This window comes from Herpailurus yagouaroundi, unplaced genomic scaffold (genome assembly GCF_014898765.1).
Source record: "Herpailurus yagouaroundi ecotype Mexico unplaced genomic scaffold, PumYag 166, whole genome shotgun sequence".
NCBI lineage: Eukaryota > Metazoa > Chordata > Mammalia > Carnivora > Felidae > Herpailurus > Herpailurus yagouaroundi.
In genome coordinates, this window is record NW_024412407.1 from 30,109,191 (window position 1) to 30,121,298 (window position 12,108).

Consider the following 12,108-nt stretch of genomic DNA (forward strand, 5'->3'; position numbering starts at 1 on the left):
GCTCCTCTAGTCATCCATCTGTCATTCTGTTGCCTTGCATAATGGCTCTATGTCATCAGCTGATAAATTAGAAAATCCTTAAATTGTCCATAAAGTGTCCTTAGGATCCTACATAAGTTGGCCCCTGTTTGCCCCTTTCATCTGGTCTCTTTCCAGTCTCTCAAACTGAACCCTAGTTGTAGCCATTCCAAATTTCATACAGTTTTCTAATCATTCTAGGCTTTTCCTAACTGCTTCTCTTTATGTTGTTCTTCACTAAAAGTTATCCCCACTCCCCACCTTCTTTCACCATGTGCCTTAGTTGGCATACTCATTTTTCAACATTCAGATCAAATAGGTAAAATTGATAACTTTCTTTTGTGTCCTGTATACACATAGGTCTTTCACATTCACAGTACCTATGACACTTTATTCATACACATCTATTTACTTGTGTGTTTTGCCACAATAGAATGAAAGCTGCTCAGATATTGACATTCTACTTTATTCATCTTTGTGTCTTCAGAAAATTGCAAAATTTTTTATGGTTAATATATACTTATTGAATTGATAGATGAAGTAACAAAAGTTAATACCTGGGTTTTCAATAGGCATTTCAGGTGGAAGTCATATTTTTTGATTACTGTTGAGAGGCACTGTCTGGAAAGAAAAAAAAATGACTTTGTCTAAAAGTGGGTAAGAAAACTTATATTAACTTTAGCATATTTATCATAAGTTCTGTTTTGTCCATGATTCTATAGCAGACATGGCTTAAAAAGGATTGCTACTGACACGGTTTTAAAAACCATTTTGGAAGGATGTTTATAAACTTTGTGTAACTTGATAGCCTACAGACATATCTGAAAACTTTAGAACTCCAAAGAAATCCATGACAAATTAACCAAACCTCTCAAAGACTGTTCATAATATCAAACTATTCTTACTTCAAAATGTAAGTTATGAAAGGATTTATGAGCAGATAATGACAAATACTAACATCAAGAATTGTTAAATATGCAAACACTTGTAGAGAATTGCTCTCAGAATTAATGACATATATTTATAATAGATAAGGCTGTCTTTGGCATCAAACCTCTGTATCTTTTTGCCCTAAGCTTCTCTTATTTCTCCAACCTTATCTATGTTTAGGTGGAATACATGTGAGATGAGCAGAGGTTCTTCTTACTTCACTAATCAAAATTATTTTCCAAACATCATGACTTTCTCTTCCCATTTCTCTTCCTGAAAACCGCTGAATTGAACAAATCATACAACACAAAAAGTGTTAAAGACACACCAATGTATTTTACAATAACTGCCTTCTCAGCCTTTATTAAATCATCACTTCAGTTGGATTAAATCTGACAGTTCAAAGACAAAATGCATTGACCATGTAAAAAATCAGTGGAGGTATAGGAAAAGAATAGTGAAAGATTTGGCTATTGAAGGGAGGGTTTTTATATAAAATATGACCCCAAAACTTAAAAGACCCTCAAGAATATATACCCTCAGCACCTTGCTGTTAAGCATTATATTTATTTTATAGAAAAAACCCTGGAAACTAATGAAGGTATATGATTTGCCCAACTTCTAAGAGGAAGTTAAGTCAGGGAAGAGTGAAACTGAAAATAAAGCTCCTGCCATCTAGTGTGTGATCTTTTAATGGCACCATAAAGTAGTCTGAGGAGGGAAGGCAGAATAGCATTGTATTACAGAGAGCAGTCTTGGAGGTCTCCAACTTGGAGGTCTCCAAGATGGCAAAGTACGAGATCCCAGTCTCTGTATTCTCACAATTAGACAACTATCTATGAACAAAAACAGCTCTGGGAGAGCTTAGGAATCCTTGCAAGAAACTTTGACAACACTGTAGAACAAGAAACCCTGAGAATAACCACACAAAAATGGGAGGGCACTTTCATTTTGCCTGCATCATCTCATCCTGCAGGCCAGCACTGCTCACTGTCCACAGGGAAATCCCCTTGCTGAGAAAGGGACAGTAGGTGAGCCAGCAGCTTCCCCCAGCCTTTTGGGACACTACAAGAAGGACCTGCATTGATTTTACCCTACCCAGAGACCAGCAAAGCTGAGATATGTAAAGACAGCCAGGAACAAGGAAGAAGGGGCTGCCAGCATCAGTAGTGTAGGGGGAGTTACTGTGGTTCCCAGTGACCTGCAATGCAGAGGGCCCCAGTACCTTTCACCACTGGAGAAATCAACAGCCAACACAGCAGCTGCAGAGCCGCAGGCAGATTTCACTCTTTCCCTCCCCCTATCACACACAGGTATTCATATTCACAAACAGCAGCTGCTTGAGTCCCTCCCAGCTCCCTTTCCTACCCACTGCCACCCTAAGGCTCACTGGCAGCTGGTTCCCAAGGTGTGCACCTGCAAGCCCTTGGCCTGGTTTCTGTACTGGCCTTCACTGCCATGCACATGTTTTAGGGAGACGCTGCAGGCACAGGAATGCACACCAATTGCCAAGACCCACACAGATGCTTGTGGGCCTGGTTCTGGCCCTGTTTCCTGTGACTGGCCTACACTGTTGGGCTTGCTTGCAACCAGCCACTCCAGCTGTGTACCTGTATCTAACCAGCCTGAATCCCATAATAGCCTTCATTGCTGTGCACATGACCAAGGTGAGACTGCAGCCACAGGAGTGCATACCAACATCCAGGGCCCCACAGTGCCAGTGCACCTACAGTTAGTCGTAGCCCTTGCTGCCAGCCCTGCCCTCCCCCATACTATATGTACGTCTGCAACCAGTTCCTGCCACTACACAGGCACTTGCAGCTGACACCCAAACTCAATGTGTGCGTGCCACCAACTCTAGCAACAACCATTGCCTACCCTGGGCCCTAGCTGCTGGACCCAGAAACACCACTGAAGATGCCAACAGCACTTGTTAAAGATGTTGTAGGCCCCAGTGGCCTGAGCTGAGGAGACATCACATTCACCAGACGTGGGTCTTCCACATGACTGTATACTTGGTGCCCTGCACCACTAGACTCACAGCCATAGCATGCTCCAGTGTGCCTCACCTGCAGGTGAAGATCCTGTACTGAGGTCAGCCTATAAAGTCTGGAAGATGTGACTGCTTCTTCTCAGGCCCAGACATCTAGGCAAGGCTCCAGGGATCATAAAGAGTCAGGGAAATATGACACCACCAAAGGAACACAGTCAACTTAAAGCAACTGACCCCAAAGACATGGAGCCACATGAATTGCCTGACAAAAAATTCAAAATAATTATTCTAAAGATGCTCAGAGAAATATAAAAGAACACAGAAAGACAATTTAATGAACTCATCAAAACAATGTAAGAACACAATGAGAAGTCCAACAAAGGTATAGAAAATGTAAAAAAAAGAACAAGAGTTTTGGAGATAAGAAATACAATGGCCAAACTGAAGAATTCAATATAGAGCTTCAGCAGAAGAAGGGACCAAGCAGAAGAAAAAAATCAGTAAGCTCAAAGACAGATTATTTGAAATTACTTAAGCAGAAGAACAAAAACAAATTTAAAAAAAGTAAAAAAGGAATTTAAAAAGTCTATGGGATTCATGGGGCCCCATAAAGAGAAACATGTGCATGTCATTGGAGTCCTGAAAGAAGAAGATAAGAGAAAGGAGCTGAAAGCTTAGTTAAATAATGGCTTTTGAACTTCCCAAACCTGGGGAGATATTTGGACATTATGAAGTAATAGGTTACCCTATAATTTCAATCCAAAATGATCTACTCCTAGACACATAACAAAATAAAATGGTCTAAAATCAAATACAAAATTTCAAAAGCAGCAAGAGAGAATAATTTTTCCTCATAAAAGAATCACCATAAAGCTATCAGTGGATTACTCAGCAGAAATCCAACAAACTAGGAGAGTAGGATGATAAGTGTAAGTTGCTGAAAGAAAAAACAAAACAAAACAAAACAAGAAAGACCCCTGCCAACTAAGAATACTTTACCCAACACAATTGTCCTTCAGAAATTAAGGTGAAATAAAGACTGTCACAAACAAAGGAAAGGAGTTCTTCAGCACAAGGCATGCCTTAGAAAAAATGCTAGTTCCTCAAGCTGAAATGAAGAGATGCTAATTAGTAACAGGAAAACATGAAAATATACAACACACTTTACTGGAAAGATAAGTACATAGTCTAATATAGTAATAATGATGTGTCAATTACTTAACTCTAGTATAGAGATTAAGGAAAAATATTAAAAATAGCTAAAGTTTCATATTGTCAATGGATATATAATACAAAGAGGTATAAATTCTGACATCAAAAGCATAAAATGTTAGGACAGAGTAAAACGTAGAGTTTTTATGCAAATAAGGTTAAATTGCTATCGGCTTAAAAGACTGTTATAAGATATTTCAAGTAAACCTCAGAGTAACCACAAAACAAAAACCTATCACAGATATGCAAAGGTAAAGAGAAGAAATTAAAGTATACTACTATGGCCAATCATCAATTCAGGAAGAGAGAAAGGAACAGAAAAAGAAAGAAAGAAGAAAGAAAAAAAGAAGACAGACAGAAAGAAAGAAAGGCTACAAAACAAAACAATTAACAAGATGGCAATAGTGAGTCATTAACTATCAATTATTATTTTAAATGTAAAGTTTTTCAGTCAAAGGACAGCTAGTAGCTGAATGGATGAAAAAAGACAAATATACTGCCTGCAAGAGATTCCCTTCAGCTTGTAGAGCATACATATATTCATAGTGAAGGGATGGAAAAAGGTACTTCATGTATAATAGAGACCAAAAGATAGTAGAGGTAGCTGTACTTATATTACACAAAGTAGACTTTAATTTAAAAGCTGTTACAAGAAACAAAGAAGGATCAAAAGAGACTATTATGAACAATTATATGCTAAAAAAATTGGACAACCTGGAAGAAGTGAACAAATTCCTAAAAAATACGACCTACCAAGACTGAATCAGGAAGAAATAGAAAATCCAAATAGACCAATAATAAGAAGATTAAATCAGTAATTAAAAACCACCCAACAAAGAAAAATTCAGGAGCAGATTGCTTCATGGGTAAATCCTACCAAATGTTTAAATAAAAATTAATGCCAGTTCTTGTCAAACTCTTCCAAGAACATGAAGAGGTAGGGACACTCCCAAACTCATTATATGAAGTTAGAATTACCCTGATGCCAAAGCCCGATAAGGACAATACAGAAAAAGAAAACTATGAGCCAATATCCCTGAAGATTATAGATGCAAAAATTCTCAACAAAATACTTGCAAACCAAATTCAACAGCATATTAAAAGTATTATATACCCCATGACCAAGTAAAATTTGTCCCTGGGATGCAAGGATGATTCAACTACACAAATCAATAAATTTAATAAAGCACATAAATAAATCATTGATCATCTCAATAGAAGCAGAAAAAGCATTTGAAAAAATGTAACATCCTCTCATTATGAAAACTTTCAACAAATTGGGTATAGAAGGAACACATCTCAACATAATAAAGTGTACATATGACAACCCACAGCTATCATCATACTCCATGGTGAGAGGTTGAAAGTACTTCCTTTCAGGGGTGGCTGGGTAGCTCAGTTGGTTAAGCATCCAATTTTGGCTCAGGTCATGATCTCACAGTTTGTGAGTTTGAGCCCTGTGTCGGGCTCTGTGCTGACACCTCAGAGCCTGGAGACTGCTTCAGATTCTGTCTCCCTCTCTCTCTCTGCCCCTCCTCCACTCATGCTCTGTCTCTCTCTGTCTCTCAAAAATAAAATAAACATTAAAAAAATTTTAGAAAATACTTCCTCTAAGAGCAGGAACAAGATAAGTGTTCCCACTCTCACTCCACCTATTCAACATAGTACTAGAAGTCTTACAGTAATCAGGCAAGAAAATGAAATAACAGGCATTCAATCTCAAAGGGAGAAGTAAAACTGTGTCTGTTTGATGATGGTGCAGTCTTGTATATAGAAAATTCTGAAGATTCCACCAAAATACTGTTAGAACTAATGAATGAATTCTATAAAGTTTCAGGATGCAAGATAAATACATACACATCAGTTGAGTTTCTATACACTAACAAAGTTTTGAAAAATAAAAAAGTTTTACTTACAATAGCATCAAAACAAAAACAAAACCAAAAAAAACCTCAGGAATAAAATTTAACCAAGGAAGTGAAAGAGCTATACACTGAAAGCTATGAGACATTGATGAAAGAAATCAAAACACATAAATAGAATGGCATCCAAGTTTTTATATTAGAAAAGTTACTATTGTTAAAATGTTCATACTACCCACAGCCATCTATAGATTCAATTTATTTTTTTTAAGTAAGCTCTATACCCAACATGAAGCTTGAACTCACTACCCTGAGATCAAGAGTAGCATGCTCTACCAACTGAGCTAGCCAGACATCCCTATTCAATATAATTTTATCAAAGTTCCAGTGCTATTCTTCACAGAAATAAGAAAAATAATCCTAAAATTAATATATAACCACAAAATATCCGGCAGAGCCAAAGCAATCCTGAGAAAGAACAAATCTGGAGGCATTACACTTCCTGACTTCAAATTATATCACAAAGATTTGGGAATCAGAAGTATTATGACACTGATATAAAAACAGACACATAGATGAATCGAATAGTCTTGAGAGCCCAGAAACAAACCTACACATATATGGTCAAGTAATATTTGACAAGGAGCCAAGAATAATAAGTGGGGAAAGGATAGTCTCTTCAATAAATAGTTTGGGATAACTGGATATTCTCATGCAAAAGAATGAAATTGCACTCTATCTTAAACCTAAAACAGCAAAGGAAAGAATGCATAAAATGAAAAGGCAACCTGGTTTATGGGAGGAAATATTTGCAATCCATATATCTGATAAGGGGTTAATATCCAAAATGTGTAAGGAGCTCATACAACTCAATAGTGAAAAATCAATCCGATTTAAAAAATGGGCAGAGGACTTGAGTAGACATTTGCCTTAAAAATATATACAAATGGCCAACAAGCACATGAATAACAAGTACATAAACAATATCACTAATCATCAGGAAAATGCTACACTTGACTTTAGCTCAAAGGCTGAAAAGAAATGGGGAAATGCAAATCAAAATCACAATTAATATCCCCTCACACCCCTTAGAATGGCTATTATCACAAAGACTCTGGTCAAGGCTATTCAGAAAAGGGAACCCTGGTGTACTGTTGGGAATGTAAATTGGTTCAGCCACTATGGAAAACAGTATGAAGTTTCCTCAAAAAATAAAAAATAGAACTAACATATCATCCAGCATTCCCCACTTCTAGTATTCAAAGGAAATTAAATCACTATCTTGAAGAGATAGCCGCACTCCCAAGTTCATTGCAGCATTATTCACAATAGCCAAGACATAGAAACAACCTAAATGTCCATCAATGGATGAATGGATAACACGTGTACATATACATATACACACACACATATAATGTTATTATGTATAAAATGTATAATGCTATTATATATGTGAAAAATATATAATATATATCAATACTATAAATACTATATATAAAATAAAAATATATTTATATAATTTAATGTTGTATACAATATTAATAGTTAAGTGGAATAAGTGCTGAGTGTTAGACATTTGGTTTTAGTCCTGGCTATGGCATTAATTATCTGTATGATGGTTGACAAACTTTTAAACTTTTCTGTGTTTTAGTTTCCTTACCAGAGGAGAAGCAGCAATGCCCTGGGGTTAAAGGGCAGGGGTGGAGGAATTAGATTTTGAGATTAGTCTGTGCCTGCCAGGGTTCCTCCAGTCTCTGTGGTGGCAGAGCTGTTGTGTTACCCGAATTTAACTCCGTGGACACTTGTATTGCACAATGGTCAAGGTCACCAGACTTCTGTGAGGGGGCTGGCAATGGCAGGGTAAGACAGAAAGAGAAGGAAAACTGTCTTGCTCTCCCCTTCTTCTCACAGCCTCCCCTTGTCTCTCTGTGCCCCAGACAGCATCTACCTACATACAAGTGACAGTCCTCCATCAAACCAGTTCAGAACAGTCCTTTGTCTCCCAAGGATTTCCCACTTTTTAAAGAATTTGTCAGATTTGATGCTTTCCTCTAAGTTTTTTTTTTTTTTTTTTTTGGATAAATTTATTTTGGAATGAGGAAACTACAGCTGTTGTTAATATGCCATTTTGATGGGAACCTATACCTGATCCATGTAATTAGCTATAAAATAAAAGTTTAGATTAGGATATATTCAAAGTCCTCTGTAGTCCTACCCATTCTGTGATTTTGTTGTGTGAGGATGAATATTTTGGGGGAAATAAAGAGAGGCATACAGGGAAAGACAGAATAGTTTTAATAAAAGAATAGGGTCTTTGCAAATTTCACACAGCCCTGATTTCTGTCCTACCACTAATGAACTGAATAGCCTTATGGAAGTTATTTAACCTTCCAGAACTTGGGTTTCTTTGATTCTGAAGTAAATTTTGTGTCTTATCACAGGGCTGTAGGGAGAATTAGATGAGATAATGCATGTAAAATGTACAATAACTCCACTAAGTGATTGATAGCTATTATGATAGTCACTAAAAACGATTTTAACTCATATTTTTTATATCAGGCTTTGCTTTGGAGATTATGATATATACCTCCCATACCCGATTTTTTGCTCATTCAGCTCAGAACAACTTTAATTTCAGATAAACCCATACTGTAGCACTGATATCTTCTCCCAGGCTAGCTTCCTGATGGGTCTATTCTTTCAAATAATACATGCATACATTTAGATATGAGAATCAGTTAGGATATGTTCATTTACTGTCATTTGAGTTTTCCAGTTTGAATTCATGCTCCTCTGTTTATGATATACCAGTTATTTTCAGGGAATTCAAGAAAAATTTAAAGCCGGATGTGGTGACTTTCAAAGTGTGGAAATTCGGTTATACAAAGAGCTTAGTGACACATGCACACGCAAATTCACAAAATGAATGAGGAAAAAAATTCTTGAAAACATAATAACCGGTAGGAGAGATATTTTAAAATGAATGTTAGATTGTTCTGGAAGGTGTTAGCAGCTCTTCAAATGTATCTGAATAGCTGTGAAGAATAGATAATTATTAACAGAATTTGCCAAAGGGAGATATCTATTAAAAGTACAATAGCTTCCACGGTACTAACAAAAGGACAGTTTTTACAGTCAACTGAAAAATATTGTGATTTGGCACTTGAGAACTTGGTCAGAAAGTAGTCTTGGAACAAAATAAAATGTCTTACCTGGATATTTTCCAAATATGCATAAATTCTAGAAGTTGGTTCAGATAAAACTGACTGTGGTCATCTTCATGCTGTAGACAGCAGAATATATTAATATTTATAGAGTGAATCGGAATGAGTACCAGATAAAAATAGGTCTGTGGCTTCCTGCTGTCATTTTATTCACCTCTTTTGATAACCCTCATTCATCATTTTAATACTTTGTTTTAAAGACTTTGTAAGACTCTTCTTAACTCTATAAGCATTCTTTTCAAAAATGAATCAGAAAGCTGAGCTTTGGGAGAGGATAAACTTCAAGGACAGAAGAAAAGCATCCTGGCATCACCAAGGTTAAGCATTAAGTTCTCCTAGCAGAGGGCAGTTTTGCAGACTGGTTCTCTCACATACATGCACATTTTCTTTACATTTAGGCTATGGATGCCATGGCAGTGTGTGGCCTGACAGCTTGCCAGATCAGTTGGCAGGCCTAGAATGAGCTCCCATTTTTCAACTTCACCACACCTTGCCTCCCAAATGTGAGTGTAACAGAACTTTCTATTTCGTGAACATTGAAGTGTGCTAATGAGTGACAACTATAAATTCCAGGAGTTTTCAGGAGGCATGTGTTTTCTCCCAAGATTAGCAGAAACTACTTATCATAAACTATCAGTCCTGTGGTCCATACGCATAAACACACACGCGTGCGTGCACACACACACACACACACACACTTTCACACCATAACTCCTTGATTAGCTCTTCTGCAACAGGCATTCATGAAAATCCTGTGCAAGTCTGCAAAGGAGAATGCAATATAACTTCCCCATAATTGCACCATTTTCACTATACACAGCTGTTAAGTTTGAAAGCTTAATGCCTGGAGTGCATGCAATCTTGGATGTTAATACACAATCTATTTTTAAAACTGCCTATTAGAGCTCCTGACAGAAAACATCAGAAGGAAAACCTTTATATGGCCTAAGGCCAAAAGTGTATTATTGGGCTCTTTTGTGAGGAAGAAAGAAGTTGTTACATGGAGAGAATAAGGTCATAACTGTAATACAATACCTTGAATGCACGCTAAAAAAAACCAAAACAAAACAAAAAAAAACCCCAAAAACTTTCAGAAGAAGAAAAGAAACTTCTTTCAGAAGTTAAAACAACCAAAGAAAGCATATAAATAATGACTTATTTGCATCTTTCTGTATAGCATAATCATATTCATTTTAAAACCACTTTACTTGGCTTCCAGAGATGCCTTTGGGGGAGAAATTGGCCTTTGTCATATTGTCACTTACAAGGAAAGTTTTGTTTTGTTTTGTTTTGTTTTGTTTTGTTCTTATTTAAGGGAGCTCAAAAGTCTAGAGAACAGTCTTGAGCAGTTGTCCATGGAATATATCATATACTTTACTTTTCTCCAAAGCTGAAGGCATACCTTCATCTTAAGGAAAAAGTTAAGGTTTCTTTTTTTTCCTTTTTCATACAAAAATCTGCTCTCTGTGTTCTGTGAGTTTCCTTGAGCTAAAATGAAATTTGATTTTATGATTAATGTCAACAATGTTGAAAATACTTATCAAATTTGAGAGACATAAAGAGAACATTTTTTTTAAAGACTCAATTATACACATCTAGTCAAGATGGAGATTGTAAAATTTTGAAATTTAGAAAGATTTATATGGACTGTCAAACTATTTTATGAATAATCTCATGGAACAAGAATTAAATTACCATATTTCTGTATAACACAAGCAATTTTAAAATAGGAAAGGCATCTGAGATGAATTGAATAGTACAATGTGCCTTGTACAATTAGAGAACTCTAAAAGTATCTACTGAAAGGCAATGGTGTCAATAAACTTAATGAAATGATAATTATCATAATGTTCCTAGCATTATATAGAAGAAATAAGCCATTGTATGTTGTTTTACTGGAAAGAAAATATAATTGTTTATAAATGTTTTTATACAGCTAAAATTATGAAAACTGTAGAGAATTTTGAAACCACTTTAAACAGTAGGATCAAGAGAGAAGAACATTCAGTATCTCCTTACTATATAGAGTTTGTAATGGTAAAAAGCTAAAATGCCATCCCTAATTTTATGACATTAATAACTGATACTTACGTAGTCCCAGTTAGGCACAGGCACTGCTTTAAGCTCTCATTTACATTTCTCAATTAAGTTACAATAATAATCATATTAGGTAAATATTATTATTCACATTTTTTAACAAGGAAAGTAGGGTGAATATAATAATTTATCCAAGAGAAGACATTTGAATTTGATAGTATGGATCCGCAATCTCTGTTTTTAAACAAGATGCCAAGTTAGCAAATTTAACACTCTTTATTTATATTTATGGGGAGAACTAGGTTTATATGTTCTAGGATTTATACATAGAAATGATTACCACCCCTGATTCATCTGTGTCAGGTGTTCTTACTCCAGGCTTTAGAAGCATAATTGTCTCTTTCTTTTGAAGCACATATCTCTATCAGACTTTTAAATGTATATTTGTTTATTGTATGTCTTCTTTACCAGAATGAAAACTCTGCATTCTAGAATAAGTACTGAAATGTCTTGTTTGTCTTTGTATCTCCAGTATTTAGAAGAGTGCCTATATGGTAGTTGGTGAATAAATGAGTATCTGTCTGCACGTATATGTTTCCTAAGACATAATTCTGAATTTTAAGTAGGTTCGCTAACTTGTTCATTCACTATGTAAGACCCTCAAAGACAAGTACTGAATATTGCATGTAAAAAATATTCAATAAATATATGTTGAATTGGGGCACCCGGGTGGCTCAGTTGGTTAAGCATCTGACTTCAGCTCAGGCCATGATCTCAGAGTTTATAAATTCAAGCCCCAAGTAGGCTCTGTGCTGACAGCTTGGAGCCTGGA

General features: G+C 36.1%; 1 protein-coding gene across 5 annotated transcripts in view; it reads right to left on the reverse strand.

Moving 5' to 3' along the window:
• Positions 1 to 12,108, reverse strand: part of PIK3C2G (phosphatidylinositol-4-phosphate 3-kinase catalytic subunit type 2 gamma) — a 354,340-nt gene that overhangs the window by 277,416 nt on the left and 64,816 nt on the right. For all 5 annotated transcript variants that reach the window (XM_040488787.1, XM_040488785.1, XM_040488783.1 and 2 more), the window contains 2 exons: positions 9,228 to 9,298; positions 576 to 639 (listed from right to left, as the gene is read on the reverse strand). In XM_040488787.1, the coding sequence (XP_040344721.1) occupies positions 576 to 639; positions 9,228 to 9,298 (135 nt within the window). The remainder of the gene's footprint in view (positions 1 to 575; positions 640 to 9,227; positions 9,299 to 12,108) is intronic.